The sequence below is a fragment of the Parasteatoda tepidariorum genome, chromosome 7, assembly GCF_043381705.1.
Source record: "Parasteatoda tepidariorum isolate YZ-2023 chromosome 7, CAS_Ptep_4.0, whole genome shotgun sequence".
Lineage (NCBI taxonomy): Eukaryota > Metazoa > Arthropoda > Arachnida > Araneae > Theridiidae > Parasteatoda > Parasteatoda tepidariorum.
Window position 1 is genome coordinate 13,675,490 of NC_092210.1, and position 17,769 is coordinate 13,693,258.

A 17,769-nucleotide genomic window follows, 5' to 3' on the forward strand; every position below is an offset into this window, starting at 1 on the left:
ATTAGAAAGCTATTAACTTTATGTTTTTTTCCCAGATATAATTAAATAGCATTTAAAATAAGCAGGCAATCCTCATATATTTCTAGCATCAAAAACGATCAATGTAACAACAACAGTTTTTATGTATAAGCTTGAGTTTATTATTTGTGATATCAGTCAGCATGAAATTTATAAAATCAGATGAAATTTATAAAATCAAAAATCAAACAGGTAGCTACCGCTGTTAATAGTCACTTGCTTGTAGCGTTTAAGTTGTCAATTAGGATATTATAAGTAAACAGATCACATTTTCCATATTAATGATTTTATTTATTACATAAATACAATCAATACTCTGAGATTTCTTTTGCAAAATATTTTGCTATTTTATGCATATATTATTGGAAAGGATAATAAATAGCTGCGGATTAGGATTGAGACTTTTTCTTAACTTTTCTTCTTGCAGGTTTCTTCAAACAGAAGTTTAGCACATTCCTGTAATATGTAATTGAAACTAATGTAAGTAGCATGCTTGAAAAATGCAAAGTCTTGCACTTCAAGTAACTCTAAAATGAAAGTGGCACCCTTATGATTTATTAAGTATAAAAGCCTATGGTCAATCATTGCCACTTAGTTAATCATGCTTTCTTACGAATTCTTTACACGAAGTCTTTTAAAGAATGCTATAAAAATAAAAACTTTTTTTCCACACAGCTGCTCTAAGTCTATGCAGTATAAAATTCGGGACAAAATTACTGAATAAAATACAGGCACTTTGGTTGCATCATCCGTAAAATCTATTTTTACCTTAAAATATCATCACGTAATTTTTACAGTAATATTTATTTAGTTAGAATGATTCAGTGGTTTTAAGATAAATATTACTGTAAAAAATACGGTATATCAGATTTTTTGCTCCATAAAATATTCAGGTAAGAATGGATGATTTTGCGGTAAAAAGTACCGACACCTTGAGTCACTGATTTTTACCGGTATTTTGACAGTGTAGAGCGACTTTTTTTTTTTACAAAAATTGCTATAAAGCTAAAAAATTTTACAAAACTTTCACATAATGTTTGCAAAACTTTCGATTCAATTTAGGTTTCTAATTAAGAAACCTATTTTTTTTTCAAATGAAATAAATTTAATGTTTGATTTGTGTACACAATTAATTAGAATGAATTAGATTAATTAGAATGATACAGTGATTTTACGGTAAATAAAACTATAAAAAATACGGTATATCAGATTTTTTTGTCCCGTAAAATGTTCCGGTAAAAATGGATTATACGGTAAGAAGTATCGGCACCCTGAGTGCTGTTGTTTTTTTCTTACCGGAATTTGATCCGGAATTTTTACATAGTAGAAAGAATTTTTCTTATAAAAAACTGTTTTAAAGTTAAATTTCTTTTTGCAAATGATCATATAATAAGGAACCTAATTTTTTTTTCAAATGTAATAAATCTTGAATTTTCATTTCGTGTACACAAATGCTATTAAGCTACCTACTTTGGTTTTCATAAATTTTATAAAGCAAGATGCATTCAGAATTATGCAAATTTTATTAGACCAGAGACCTAGATGGCTATGAAAATTTTATATTTCTCGAAACTTGTAAGTGACCAGGATTCGAAATTAAAAAGATATTATGATTTTATATGATGACGCTAGAATCATACACCCTGAAATATGTTATAAACATGGAAAACTATTTCACACAAATTTTGCAAAAAATAAGAACATAAATATTGATATACAAATACTATGGAATACTATATTTCTTACACAAATGTTGTAATGAAAAAAAATTACATGATTGAACACAATTGTCAAAAAGTACTATATTATTTGTACAGATATTATAAAGCTAGAAACCTACATCTTTTAACTGATTTTAGAAACCAATTTCTTAATAAATTAACATTTATGTTTTGACTGTAATTTCGAATATGTCCAAAACAAAATGTACAACGCATGGTTGAAAGCCCGTATTTTCCAAATATCATTCGTTAGTTATCCGATATTTATTTCCTTAAAAAGGGCCTCAAAATCAATTTGCTTGAATTATAAAAAATTTCAAAATACACACAATTTTAAGAGAACTGTTTTAAAGACTTACAATATCGACAAACAATTCTTGCAATTTTGCATATAAAAAATGTAAATTGGTAGAACTCGGACAGGTATTATCTATAAGTTATACTAGGGACTAAAATTTACTTAAATATAAAACAAATTAAATGTAAAATGCGTTTAAAAAGTTTTTTATGTAAATAAAACATGCATAAAACGAACTTAACATTTCGTTTTTCTGCACATAACGATAGGACACGTTCAAACAAAGATGATTCATACGAAAAGAAAAATTAAATTTCACTCTTTAAACCTTTTTTCGTCCTAAATTCACCCTTATATTTATTCTGAAGCTTTCATTTTTATCAACTAATGGCGCTTAAAAAAATTTTTTTTCAATTTTTTACTATGAATTTCCTTATATATCATTTAAAAAAATAATTTAATAAGATTATTAAATAAATAAGTGTAGAACTTTCTACCTGTTTATAAAAAAATGATGAAAAATGATGACTCACAATGGTCAAAAATGAAAAAATAAAAAGAACTTACCTCAAAATTTAACATGATTTTCTTTTCTGGGAAAGTAAGCTGAAAATTTTAAAAATAAATTAAAAAAATTTTAATATAAATTTGAAGAGCTTTAAATTATATACACTTTTATTCTTGGAGTACATAAGGAGGGGTACAATATAAATATTAAACAGTTATCTATTTTTATATTCAAAAAATGTATACTCTAATTATTTTGTATCAACTTTCCTAAAAAAGGTGTCTGTTTTATAATTTTGTAAACTAAGTAAGTTTCACATGTTACTTGATTAAAAACTTCATTCTAAACGTCGTCATAAGCCACTAGGAGTGCTTTCTTATTATGAACCATCATATGTGATTCTGAGGAGGTTATAATAAAGAATTCCCCAGATAGGGATATCTTATCCGCGTACGAGAACATTTCCAGACGTGAGTCTTTATGCACATTTAATCTTGATAATGTACCTGGAAATTTGTCGGAACAATTATGTGACCCCCTGTTACGTGTAGCATCTTTAAACTTGTACGTTTCGACCGAAAAACAGACTAAAAATCTCATTTTAAAAATAATATGTAGCTTTAGGAGTAAAACTAATTTCAGAATTGAAATTCCCACATCCCAATTACACAAGATCAAGTATTTGTTTAAACGCTACAAAAAACTGTCATTTATAATATGTCATTCTTTTTAAAATTTCGTGTGCGTTATCTTACAATGAAAGCATTTTGTTTTCCGTAATAAGTGCTTATTGCGAATATTATATCAATAATTTATCTTTCTTTTCTTCAGTTTTTTTACCTTTACAATAAAGATATGAAGGGGACAACATGAAAAACATTGTATAAGTATTTAAATAATATTTTTAGCTCAGTATTCTACTACAAAAATTAGTATTCCACTCAAGTTTCATTACGATACTATTGTTAATGGTTTAAAGGGATTAAGTTTAGGAAGATGAATATAATTGTGCAGCCAGATTATGAAACAAATTTTCCCATTAATTTCTCAAAGACATTATGCTATAAAATTAAATCCTATTATAAAAAATAGAGTATTTAATTCAAAACAATAACTAAAATTCAGAAACGGCTAAGGAGTTGTTTATAAAATTCAGATAAGCTTGATACAGATTAAAATTATTTTCTTTTTTATAAAATAAACGAAATCAAACTAGAAAATTAAACTATTCTTTAAAGAAAAAATATATATATAATTCATAAGAAATAAATTTCGAATCTATTTTGAAGTCGAGTTACAAGAGAAAAGAGTTATAAATTACATTTTAAAATTCGCTTTATCAGCGTCAAAAAATTTATTGTTACCTTTTCAACTTTTTCAACAACACAGTCAAATATCTGCAATAAAATCGAAAAAAAATATAAGAAATATAAATACAAAGGGCAACTCTAATACAATTTTAAAGAATTGTAAACATATGTGAAAATTTTTTAAGAGATATAAATAAAAAAAGTCGTATTGTAAGTTCATAATTTTTTAAACTGCCAAATATATCACTAAATAATAAATAAATAAATCCTATCAATTTCTTAAAATTACGAAAAAAAATATACAGCATAGTTTGTTTTGTTAAAAAGTGCAATAAAATTTTTATTTAAAATAAGATGGATATATTATAAAATTCTATTTTTTATTTAATTTTTTCGTTCAAGAAATTTATTTTGAGAACGACTCATGTCTATCTATAACGTCTATTTTCAATTAATGTGATTATTTATTAATGATTTTTATTTATTTTGCTTAAATTTGTACGGAGAAAGAAAATATTATAAAATAAAATATTTGTTCTGAGCTCGATGTGATAATGTAATGTTGTTTAAACAAGAATGTTTTGCTTTACAATTTTTGTTATTCAGTAAATTTTGTCATTCTTTCTCAAATAAATTTCTGAATTTCTAGATTGTCGATTGTGAAAAAGAAATTATTTAACTTTTGAAGTGTAAAAACAATTTTGCTTAAAATTTTCTTATTATAAATCAACGTTATCAATTTGTGTATTTATTACTATAATTTTATATAAATTTTGGGAACGCAGTCGTTATGTATTAATACAATGTTATGTATTGTGCAATATGCAATGTTATATGCTATGTTATGTATTAATGCAAAGTTTCTGCAATAACTATTGTTTAAACGCTCCAGATTAATTTTAGGATTATTTGATAATTAAATTAGGTTACTAGAGGTAATGACAGTAGTTAAATGTAAAGTTACCTTAGAAATTTGTGTTGTAATGCTGATAAATAATTTAAGTAAAATTTTTATACTATTTTAATTTAAAATTGTGCTTGAATGAACTAGGAATAAAAATCAAGTTTATAATTTAATACAATTTAATACTAAAATAAACGATTATTTTTATCCAACTTTCGGAACATTGTAAATATTGCTTTTTTATGTTTATAATATTTTAAAAATATATAAATTTTATTTTATTTATACGAATGCTCAACTTTTTTTTTTATGTTTGTAAAAGCGTCGAATCATTTTGTGCTCTATAAATTCCTTAAACCAAGAGCTTACTTTTCCTTTTTTATTTTAGTTTCTCATTTAAAAGAAACCTTCTTATAAAAATTTTTCATTTATTTAAAAAGCTTTTTTTCGTCAATTTATCTAATTTAATTCAATTACGAAAATTCATTTCGGTTTTAATAATCATTCGATCTATTCATTAAAAACTGTATTTAATCATTTTCTTCATCAATTTAAGAGATATCGTTACATATACGATACATATTAATTAATCCAGAAGAATTGAAACAGTTGTCCTTGTTTATAAACGCTGATTATTAAAATTTTAAAAATATGTCAGCCGAAAAAAATTACATTTATGTTACAATGTAATTGCTTTCTTCCTATCAAAAGAATCTTTGAATGATTGCAATTTTTTCAGTCATTTAATTTAATATCATTATTCTTTTTCTTAATGTTTACTATTCACGCAGATAAATCTCATTACGTCCGGAAAATATAAAAGTGTCTCTAAAAAGATGTAAATCATTTTTATTCCGCAGTTAGAATTTTTTTTCTAACCTTCATTAAGTTATTGAAAAATAAAAGCATATTTTGCATAAATATAATCAAAAATTTAATTCTACCTAAAATTGACTAGGTAGAAACTTTCTAACAATCAAAAGATAAACTAATTAAATAAAAAAAATCTCCAAACAATGCATTTAATTTTCTTATGTAAAGGTTTTAATTAGCCAAATACAGATTGAGATATAAAAAAAAACACTCAAAATGGATTAACATTTTATAGATTAAACTATGGAACAACATTTAATCCTCGTTCTTGCTCGCCAACCCCTATAACTGTTGACATAACGCTTTCAAATCGCTTCTCTTTCTCATTTTGCCATGGTTTTCTTCAATCTTCCAAATTGCTTGCTTTAATTTTCTATATATGTTATTTTAAAAATATCAGGCGCTATGCCCCTGTATGCTTTTGTTCCCTTTTATAATAAAATTCGTGATAAAATCTTAGCAACAAAATGATGTACCGTACATTTTTAGTTGGACATAAAGCTATTTTTTCTTCGTTCCAATTGAAAAAATTAGTTTTCCCATTTTTTAAAAACCTTTTTTCTTAATTTTAAATTATTTTCAATGCTAATCCATAGTTAATGAAAAAAAAACTTTATGATAACAAGATGTGGAACACAAAGTTGGACGCATGATGATGTTGATTTAGTTGAACACAAAGAAGTTTAGTTTATCAAAAAAAAAAAAATCTATACTAGAAGAAAAGCAAAACTATGCAGTAACAATGACTTAGGCGAGCAAAATACCAATAAAAATATAAACTGATCCCGAAAAACAAATTCATAATTAAAGAAGAAGAAAACTATGTGACAACAATGATTTAGGCAAAAACAATAGCAAAAAATATATAATTCTAATCCCAAAAAACAAATCTCTAATTTAAAAAAAAATTATTTCAAACGCAGGACTCAGGCAAGCACAATAAGAAGAAAAATCTAAAGCTGATCCCAAAAACAAATCCATAATTAAATAAAAATCAAAACTATTTGACAGCAATGAATTATTCGAGCAGTATAGCAAGAAAAAATCTAAAACTATTCCCGAAAAATAAATCGATAATAAATAAAAAACAAAACTGTTTGACAACAATGACTGAGGCGAGCACAATAACAGGAAAAATCTAAAACTGATCCCAAAAAACAAATCCATAATTAAGGAAAAACAAAACTATTTCATAATATTGCGTTAGGTGAGCACAAAAACAAGGAAAATCTAAAACTGATTCCGAAAACCGAATCCATAATTAAAGAAAAATTATACTATTTCACACATTGTCTAAGATGTGCACAATAAGAAGAAAAATCTAAAACTGATCCCGAAAACAAATCCATAATAAAAGAAAAACAAAACTATCTCACAACATTGTCTTAGGTGAGCACAATAAAAAAAGAAAGCTAAAACTGATCCCAAAAGACAAATCCGTAATTAAAGTGAAATATGATAGCAATGACTGAGGTGAGCATAATAGCAAGAAAAATTTAAAACTGATCCAAAAAAAAAAAATCCATAACAAAAAAATTAAATAAATATCTGACAACTATATAACTGAGCCGAGCACAATAGCAAGAAAAATCTAGCATTGAATCCCAGACATGCGAGTTTGATTCGCCAAATACTAAATACAGTGGTTGATACAATTATCGAACTTCTTTTAGCGGAACCCAGAGACTAAGAAGAAATTTCATTAGCAAATGTGATAAATATTGATAAACTAAATACCATTATTTATTTTAAAAATATTAAAAAAATTAAAATTTTACTAATTATTTTAAAAATATTTAGCGAATTAATAAAGAACAAAATTTTTTCATCGGGTAGTTTTAACACTACTAGACTTAAATTTGGGCTTTATGTCATACATTTGAAGCCTAAAGTGGCATCTAGTTCATAATTATTATCATAAATATAGTTCATAATTATTATCATATATCTAGTTCATAACTAGTTCATAGTAATAGTTTATTGTATGCATAAACTAAAAATGAATGAGCTGAAAAATGGTTCTTGTTTACAAAAAAAAATGAAAAATTTCGAAAATATACGTTGAGAATAATGATCAGATCAATATTAAATAACTAATGAAAAATTAATTGGTTATAAATTTTATTACGGGGCTTCGTAACTGATAATGTTGTCTTAATTTTCTCAACACCATTTGCGAACCGCTGTACTATTAAACACTCTTAAATGAAATTGAAGTAAACCTATTCAATTCTTACTTTTTCGGGTGTTTCTGGCTTCTCAAAAAGAATTGAATAAGGAGTGCATCTTTTAATTCCCTCCGGAACTACTTCACGTTTACATTCATCTAAAGAAAATAGTACCTGAAAATTGCAAAATATTATTAAACAACATCATTAACATATTAAATTTTAATTATGAAAATGCTGAATATTTCAAAAATTCGAAAAAAATTTTATTGCATTTTTCGAATCTCTGTACCCTTCCTAATGTCTGTCTAAAATGATTTCTCGGTACCTAACATGGTTTGGAAGTTATACCGGAAAATAGCAGGTAGAAAGGCCCTTCGGCCGGATTAGGAGGGGCGACATTCTTTTTGAGTCTCATTCATTCTGTTGACTGTATATAGAAACTTATTGTAGGCATTTCATTTATCGAAAATTATATATATGAAATTAAACGTTTTCCCCTACCATAAGTCAAAACTGAAAACACGTTTTTCTCAAAACGCTGTTTTTTGCCCTGCTCCAGCGTTTTTCTCATAATCTATACAACGAACTAAGCTGTTCTTTATTTTAAATTACGTAAAAATATATTCTTTAGAAAGTGGCACAGGATTTTTTTGATATTTTTATATTTCGATTTTATATTAGTATTTTAATGAATATTTTTTTAACGAAAAACGTAACTTTTTTTTTAAGTTGCGGCCATTTTGGTAATTTTGCGAATATCAAAAAACCGCTGTGCTACTTTTTAGATAATGTCTTAATGTCCTCAGAAAATCTAAACAGAATCGTTTTTCTATATTTCAAGACTTCTAAATCCATGAGGCCAGTGAGGTGCTACTTTTCGATGACCAGTCACACACGGAGCTGCCACCAACTTATTTTTTATTATTTTGTAAAAGAAAATTTTTCAAAATAGACTTAAATTGTAGCTAAATAACATAAAAAAAACAAGGAGTCTCTGCATTGTCTCTATTACTTAAAAAAAATTCAAGAATTTTACCACCTTAGGGTGGGGTCCCCCCTTAACGAAAATTTTTTTTAACACGCTTAAGAAAGTGACAGATCATTCGTTCATTTTTAAATATCTCTAAATATTGATTTTATCATTTGAAAAATATAACGAATGGTAACAATACTTATGAATTCTTAACTCTGCTGCTGTTTTCTGTGTATTGTGGTGTGACTACCACTAAGATTATTAAATACCAATTCCCTAGTATATAAGACATGTTCATTCCATCTAGAAGTATCTTTGGATAGTTGAAGGTTGACATAGGCTATAATTATATCCCCTTATTGGTGACCCGGACGTGATATGGACTTGCCAACTTCGATGGATGGTCCACATTAAACTTTATATGGAGAGTTGATTTTAAACTTAAAAAAATTCCAAAATATAAATAAATGAAGGAAACAAAAAAAAAGCTAGTAGAGAGATAATTATTATTAATAATGAATCTCTAAGTAGTGATTAGAATCAGTTATTGTTTACTTACTCTTGGGGACATTAATCGTTCACAAGCAGCAAATTTACTACAAAGCAATGGATCCTTGCCTAAAAACAAAAACAAAATAAATTTTATTTTTAATGAAATTTAAATTCATTTTTTGCATTTCTAAACTGAAAAACATAAGGTAATACATCAATAAGTAACATTTTTCAAATTGTCAATAAAAAAAAAAATTTGTTTGAAACACAACGATTCCACAGTGGACTGATCGTAAAGACGCGGTTTCCAGTAGAACACCGCAGTGAAGCATCACTGTCTGTGGTCAGTCAGAGGGAAGACGACCACTTTGATCAGTCTGCGAAGGGACCGAGGGTGCCAGGTATCGATCCTCGTTAAACTGTTTTCATAACTGCGTGGCGTACAAAACTTGGCCGTTTCATAACTTCGTAAAGTACCGATTCATAATTACGCTGGTCCTTAGTCCTTAACTTCGCTAACCTCGAACTTAGCAGGCAAGGCTGTAGATAGAAAATTTCTTTCTTTTTTTCGTTGAGGAGAAAATTTCTTCCTTCTTTTTTCTTTTTTTTTCTTTCTCTCAAACATTAAGCACTCTAATTAATTTTCAATGCTGAAATACTCAGGTTCACAAACCTTTAAATATTAACATTAAGCGGTTTATTCTTCGATTTTTCCATTTGAAAAGATAATTTATTAAAAAAAAACATTTAATTTAAATAAAAATTAATTAAATATTTTTACTTTTATTAATATTAATTATGAATTTGAACTTTTTAATATCATATAACGTATAAAGTATTTTTATTAGAAGTAATACCGCAATTAACTATTAATTTAATATTAATTATTAATTTAAGATTTTGAATTTGAGAAATTTAGCTTACGTGAAGTTTTAACCACGAAGTTTTGTCCTGTTACCTATAAAATTATTCGATTTGTCACAAAATATTTTTTCCAATATGATAAAAAAAATCTATGTTTATTGATCCATTAATATTTGGACTGCATTCCTAAAATAAAATATTAAAATTTTTAAAAATCTTACTTTTAGAAACACATTCGACAATTTCCAGAAATTCTTTTTTCTCCATAGTAACAAGATATTCTCCAGCCGCGCATATTGCGTAAGCATATCCCACCAAAAACAGAAACAAACCAAATAAACGGTAGGTGTTCATTATTTAAACCTCGTTATACTGTAACACTCCACAAAAGTCACTATGTTAGTAGGAAGATGTAGCACCGTATATAAAGTTTCTAAAATTGCGATTGCAAGAATCAATTTCATACTTAGAATAGTAATTTTCATTAATTTTGAAGTAAGTAAACAATTATATAAATCCAAGCTCAATGTTTGAATAGCAGGATTTATAAAGTTTCAAATGCATTTGTGCGGAACAAGGAAATCAATCACGGATCAAAATTTCGTCTACGCTCGACCGGTTGATTTTGAAGAAATTGAAAATAAAATGCAACGTTCGTAAACTTGATGCTTACTGGCACACTTTCACAATACACACCCACCCACCCACACACACACACATATATATATATATATATATATAAACGTAAAGCATAACAATAAAATAATATAAAATAGAGAAACTATTAATGGGAAAAAGTAAAGGCATCATAAGTAGTAAGATAAAGTAAAGATGAAGACACATCCTTNTATATTATATTATATTATATTATATATATTTTGTGGCAATATAAAAGCGTGTACTACTTTATCTATTGGCAAAACTATACTTACTATTCATTTTGCTAGGTTGCCTTAGGTAATAATTTAAGTAGCACTGAATTGTTAGTTATGAGTTAAGTAATTATTTAGAATAATGTTGAATTTTTATAGAAATGAAAGCTTAGTTAAGTAATTATGTAGGTTTATAGTTTAAATAAATTATATGATAGTCAAGTTATAATTCGAGAGGTGCGCGAGGAAGTAGTACAGCACGTAATGAAGCATTGGGGGTGAGTTTTCGATCTTATCTGAAGACAGATAAAGAAATAGTTTTAATACTTTTGTTGCCTACTACGCTGAAATGTCCCGAACTCTTCCTTACGGTTGGGGGGTATGTGTGATTTAAACTTATTAATTACTGAAATTCAATGCATAAAGAATTTTGGCAATAACAGCATCTCTTAAAAGTAGTTAAAATAGCAATAAGTACTTAAGCTCAGTTAATCCCTGACAAAGCCACGGGTGAAACCTAGATACTGAAAAAATTTGATTGATATATTGTTTACAACTAATTAAGGATAACTAAACAAATTAAGTTGTAAGGTTTAAAACTAAATAAAGAATGGACAGGGATTTGAAGAATTAGAATATTTAAATATAGTTGCGCTTTACATTCGACTTGATTACAGTTAAAAATTGTTTGTTGTACAAGATAATTTTGAAATGTGACGAAGCTGGCGGCCAATGGCAGCTATCACATGTTTGGGACTTTGAAATTGATTTTTGTCTAAAAATATCATACTTAACATATATATTTTTGGTTTTTAACGTTGTTTTTTTTTAAACTATCATCATATTCGTGATTTTTAAAGGTGATTTTTATCTTTTTTTAACATCATTACAAAATGTTTGTTGTTTTCAACGCTGGTTTTAACGTTAGCTAGCTTTTTTGCATGATTATTTATTCTTCAACATTGAGAGAAAACCTATTGCCGATAAAAATTAGATCATATTATTATTATGTAAATTAAATTATTGGTAGATTATTGAGAAAAAAACAAATTACAAATACATAGATATTTATCATCAATATTGCATTCTTTAACATTAAAACTGAAAGAAAACGGACTGTTAAAAAAGCAAACAATGGTTATTTTATTCTACAACTTTATTTCTAAAAGAAGATGGATTGTTAAAATATAGCATTTTACAAACACATAGAAATTCGCCATGATCATTTTATTATTTAACATTAAAACTAAAGGCAATCTTTCAGTTAAAAAAAAAAGTCAAATTAGAGACATATTGATGTTTGGAATTCTTTTTTAACAATAATGTAATTCTTCCGCAACAATGTAATTATTCTATTCTTCAAAATTAAAACTAAAAGAAACACATACATTTTTGCCATCAATATTTTTTTCAACATTGTAAGAAAATTGATTATCGAAAAAAATGGATTGATATTATTATTGGAAAAATTAGATTGTTGGTAGATTGTTGAAAAGAAAGCAAATTACAAATTGCATATTTGTTATGAATATTTAATTTTTCAACATTAAAACTAAGATGATCGTTGAAAATAAGTTAAATGAAAAAACAAATATGCGTGTATTATGCATATTTGAAGATTGTTTTGTCTTCATTTTTTTAAAGTTTTCTTCAACAAAATAAACTATAAAAACTTTTTCCACTAAAAAGAAAAATCTAGAAGACTACAACTTAGTAAAGATTTAACAAGCCATTGCGTTCGAGAAGTGAAATATGTGCAAGATTAAAGATACTCTCTAAACATGGGATTAACTTCTTCGCCTTCATCATGTTTTGGCATTAGTCAATGTGAGTTATTGCAGTAATCCATGCATAACGACTAACAACGATCAGGTTCGTAAATCCGTGAACAAAATAAAAATGCTTCCACCGTAGATTTAGTGGTTTCGAGAAAACGGTTGTTTACAAACTGCTACTTGAAGTGTGAAATTAGTGGCCGAAGTTGTTTCTAAGTTTTTACATTTAGGGGCAAGAAATTAAGATTAAATATATTTTAATAAATTTTAATAATATTTTTATCAATTGCATTTCTTATTATTTTTGTAAGTTATTATTTTTTAAAATAATAACTTATTTTAATAGTTAAATTTTCTAAGTAAATTATTTCCACCTGAAATTTTGCAGTTTCGAGAAGAAGAAAAAGATTGTTTTGTGTTTACAAACTAATTCTTGAAATCTTAAAAGAGTGTCAGAAAAAAAATAAGTTATTTATAAATATTTACATTTATAAGCTTTAATTAGTCATAAAATTGAAACATTTTTGAACAGTTATTGTTTATAGAAGCATTATTTTTAATTTTATTAATTTGTTAATTATTTTTTATTTAAATTAATTTTATGCATGAACTTAGTGATTTAGAGAAAGCGGTAATTTACAAACTCCTACTTGAAGTGTGAAATTAGTGATCAAAGTTATTTCTAAGCTTTTTACATTTAGGTACAAGCTATAAAGATTAAAATTATTTAATGGATTTTTATAATATTTTTTATTAATTCCATTTCCTATTATTTTCGTAAATTATGATTTTTTTAAAATAATCACTTATTTTAAAAGTTAAATGTTTCCATTTTAGATTTTTCGGTTTCGAGAAAATAGAGATTATTTTGTGTTTACAAATTACTTCTTGAAATGTTAAAAGAGTTAAATGTCTATTAATGAATTCTCACAAATAAGTTAAGTTATTTATAAGTATTTACAAATATAAGCTAGATTAAATAAGACATGAAATTTCTACAAATTTGAATGTTTTTATTATAAATAATTATCATAATTTTTATAGTTGTTTTTTGTAAAGTAATATAATTTATTTTGTTAATTAATTTCTTAATTAATTTTTAATTAAAACTAGCTTTATCGTTAAATTTAGAGTTGAAGTTATTTCTTAGTTAGGGGTAAGCCATGATTGTTAAAAATATTATAATGTATGTATGCAAAAAGATTTTATTAATTCCATTTCTTCTTATTTTTGTAATTTATTATTTTTCAAAAATAATTACTTATTTTAATGGTCAAATTTTATAAGTAATTTTTTTTTACCTCAGGTTTTGTGATTTTGGGTAAATAGAGATAATTTTGTGTTTACAAACTTATTCTTGAAACGTTAAAAGAGTGGTTAAACGAGTTGTTTAGAAATATTTTTACTTATGAGCTAGATTTAAAACTCATAAAATTTTATCATGTTTGAATGTTTTTTATTATAATTAATTAAAATAGTTTTTATAGTTTTAAGAAAAATATTTATTTTATTAACTAATTTTTTTTTTAAATTAAGATTAGCTTCATCCATAAATTTAGTATCTTTCACAAAAAGGTGGTTTACAAACTGCCTCTTGAATTGTGAAATTGGTGATCATCATAAACTCTAACCATATTTTCATGACTTCTTATAATAAGTTTTTAAAAATTCTATTTTTTCTATTATTTCACTATTATTTTGAATAAATAAAATAATCAATTATTTTTCATAGAAAATTTTAAATATATTGATTAAAATTTGTTTTATCAATTTCTTTAATAAATTTAGTAATTTCGTGCGAATGGTTGTTTACATATTGCCAATTGAAGTGTAAATGATTGGTCAAAGTTATTTGCAAGTTTTTACATTTAAGGGGATGACATATTTAGCTGTAAAATTGTAAAATATTTTAATAATTTTTATAATAGTTTCTATTAATTTGTTTCACTTTTTTTGTAAATCATTATTTAAAATGTAATTATCTTTAAGTTTATTATTTTTAAGTTTATTATCTTTAAATTATATTTATAAATTATTATTAAGTTTGTTATTTTTTCAAGTTTTGTTTCTATCGTAAATTTAGTTATTTTAAGAAACTGGTTGTTTACTTGAAATAAGAAATTTCAGTATGTATGCAAAAAAAGTATTATACTTTAGACTTGAAATAAGAAATTTCAAGTCAAAAGTATAATACTTTATTTTTAAGTTTTTAAATTTAGAGGAAAAATGTAATCAGTCAATAATTTAAACAAAATTTTAATGTTTTTTTTTCCTCTTCATTGCAGAATTTTATAAAATTTTTAAATTATTTTTATTGGTTATTATTAAATGATTATGATTTTCTTTAAATGCTGATTCATGAACTTTAAATTCCTTAATCATCATTTAAAAAATCATAATGATTAATGATGATTAATCAGTTGTGTTTTTACGAAAAACGGTCTCTTGAAAAATTTAAAAATGTGACCTATCATTATGTTGCCTCAAGCTTTTCCACTTTTTATAGCTTCTTGTATTTTGTTTATTTTTCTTTTAAATTTGGGGTTTCTCGATTTCTTAACAAAATCTTAGCGCAAATAAACTTTTGAGACAAAATAAGAAAGAACGAAATGTACAGGAGAGGTCTGCTATTATTTATTAAAAATTAATTTCATTATGATCATTTTGTTTCTATGGTAAAAAAATTATATTATCACATTTTTCTTATTCATTTTAACAAAATAATCTTCAATTAATTTAAATAAAATAACACTTAGAACGAATGTTCCATTTCCGTGTGAATCGTTAGGTCTTGAGCGGGTGTTCGAATAGCTGTTATCAGTTATTACACAATTATTATTTTAGAAATATTCTATTGATACTTTTCATAACTGCTGACAATTGTCTTATTTCGCCAGCACCAAAATGTTTCTTTGCATATTTTTCATACTTTTTGTTACAGGTAATAATTTTCATAACAAATTTTTAAAATATGAAATATTTTATTGTAGTATATTTCATGTTTTTGGGTTCTTTTATTTAAAAAATGAGGGTGTATTTTTTCCTGTTATTATGACGCACAATAAATATACGAAAATGTTCACAAATGTTCAAAATATTTATGATTCTAATTTTCTTTTTACTAAATATATTATTCAAGCAAGAATTTTTTCATTGTTTAGCATAAAAAATATCCATAGCTTAATTATTCTTCACTTTCTTTCTAAAAGCTTTTAAAATATCTCACACATTAAAAATTCATTTTTTTATTAAATTTTTAAACATTTGTGCATGAGTTACAAATATATTTTTCAATTTTCTGCTAACAAATTTAACTAAATGCCTAAAATATGTGTTGTTCATGTTTTACAAGCCTCAATTGATTTTGTTATCACCACCACCAAAATGTTCCTTGGCTTGTTTTGAGAATATGGTTTTTCACATTTATTTTATAAAACTGAAACCTATTAAGAGAAGCAAAGGAAAATTTTAGGACCTTATTAAAATATAAATAATTTTTTTATTTCTTTTATGCCATGGTACAATTTAATAAATATGCAAAGCAATGTAATAAGTTCATAAAATTTCAAATAAAAAAATTAAAACAGTTATGTTTAATATTTTTGAAACTATTGAAAATAAACACGCAAAATAAGCAATAATAACAATAATAAGAAGTATACAACCTAAGCATACTTATTTTATAAAAAATAATATATGTGAAAAAAGTATACAAATATATAAACTTATCTAATAAGAATAAATAAAAAAGTTTACATACATTCTATTTTTTAAAAAAAATTAAAAATCTATGCTCCTAATTTGAAATAAATTAATTTTATATTGTTTAGAATAATGAAAACTTTGCTCTAATTTACAATCAGTATTCCTTGTTATAAGTTTTTTACAAAATACCTAAATTAAAATACATATTTTTTCCTATTTATCATTTTTTATAAAAAAAATTAAATAAAAATACTATAGGCATGTTGTTCAGTTCCTTGCAGAAAAATTAAAATTATGATTCAAAGAAATGCATATTCCGTGAATAATATTTGAGTTTTATCGATTTAAAAGCGTGTATAAAAAGCCCACAAACTCTCAATGAAGATTTTTAAAAAAATAAAGAAAAAAAAACATATTTCAATAGAACATTTTTATAGAGTAACTAAACCACATTTGCCGTATTTAAGCGAAAATGTCATTATTCAAGTTCCTCTGATTAAAAAAATACGTTACAATCACTTTTATGTGATACTTGATATGATCCCTTCACTTAGATCAGTGATTCTCAACCACTGTGCCGCGGCACTTTTGTGTGCCGCCAAATTCTTAAAATGTGCCGCCAAATATTAGAAATGATACAATAAAAATTAATGCTCTTTTAATTACAAGTAAAGTTTAAACAAAAGAAAAGTGTATAGATATATAATATTATATATATACTTTTTATAATTTTTCCACGCTGTAACCGCGTGAACATCTCTTTGTGGGCGATTGTCTTGTCTTTGACAATCTTAAAATAAGAAGGAAGTGTTTAAATTGTCTTTGACGCACAATTTTAAATAATGTTGAAACTAGTAGGAAATTTAATGACTATTAAAATTATTAATTAACAAAGGCTAAAACAAGCTAAATACTAACTTCCAAGCGAAAATAAAAGCTAATCAATAAAGTAAGCTATGCAATTAATAGTTATAAAAACAAATTAACAAAGGATAACTTAACTAGCAAAAAAAATAAGCTAACATAATTAGCAAAAAACTAACTAACAAGAAATCACAAATAATAGTAATGAATGTAAAAAAACTAACAGTTAATATCTATGGAAAACAAGCTAAGAATTAATAACTAGCAAAAAAAACTGTTACTAACTAATAAAAAATTAGTCGAAAGAAATAATTAATCCCTTAATAAATGTGCTTTTGTAGTACATATTATTTTATTTCACATTCAAAATTATTATCACAAACTATTTAACACAGTGTATTATAGGTAATTAAACAACTTT

General features: G+C 25.1%; 2 protein-coding genes across 2 annotated transcripts in view; one reads left to right on the forward strand and one right to left on the reverse strand.

Moving 5' to 3' along the window:
• Positions 1-314: 314 nt before the first annotated feature.
• On the reverse strand, positions 315-10,551 carry LOC107457345 (uncharacterized). The gene is made up of 6 exons (XM_016075487.3): positions 10,354-10,551; positions 9,336-9,394; positions 7,870-7,974; positions 3,910-3,942; positions 2,605-2,643; positions 315-474 (listed from the first exon to the last, which is right to left on the reverse strand). Exons 1-6 carry the CDS (start codon positions 10,484-10,486, stop codon positions 427-429), a joined length of 417 nt encoding a protein of 138 aa, XP_015930973.1. The 5' UTR covers positions 10,487-10,551; the 3' UTR covers positions 315-426.
• A 5,030-nt stretch (positions 10,552-15,581) lies between these two features.
• The window catches only part of LOC107450399 (uncharacterized), a 15,084-nt gene continuing 12,896 nt past the window's right edge, over positions 15,582-17,769 (forward strand). The window contains exon 1 of the mRNA XM_043042572.2: positions 15,582-15,720. Within this exon, the coding sequence (XP_042898506.1) occupies positions 15,684-15,720 (37 nt within the window). The 5' untranslated portion in view covers positions 15,582-15,683. The remainder of the gene's footprint in view (positions 15,721-17,769) is intronic.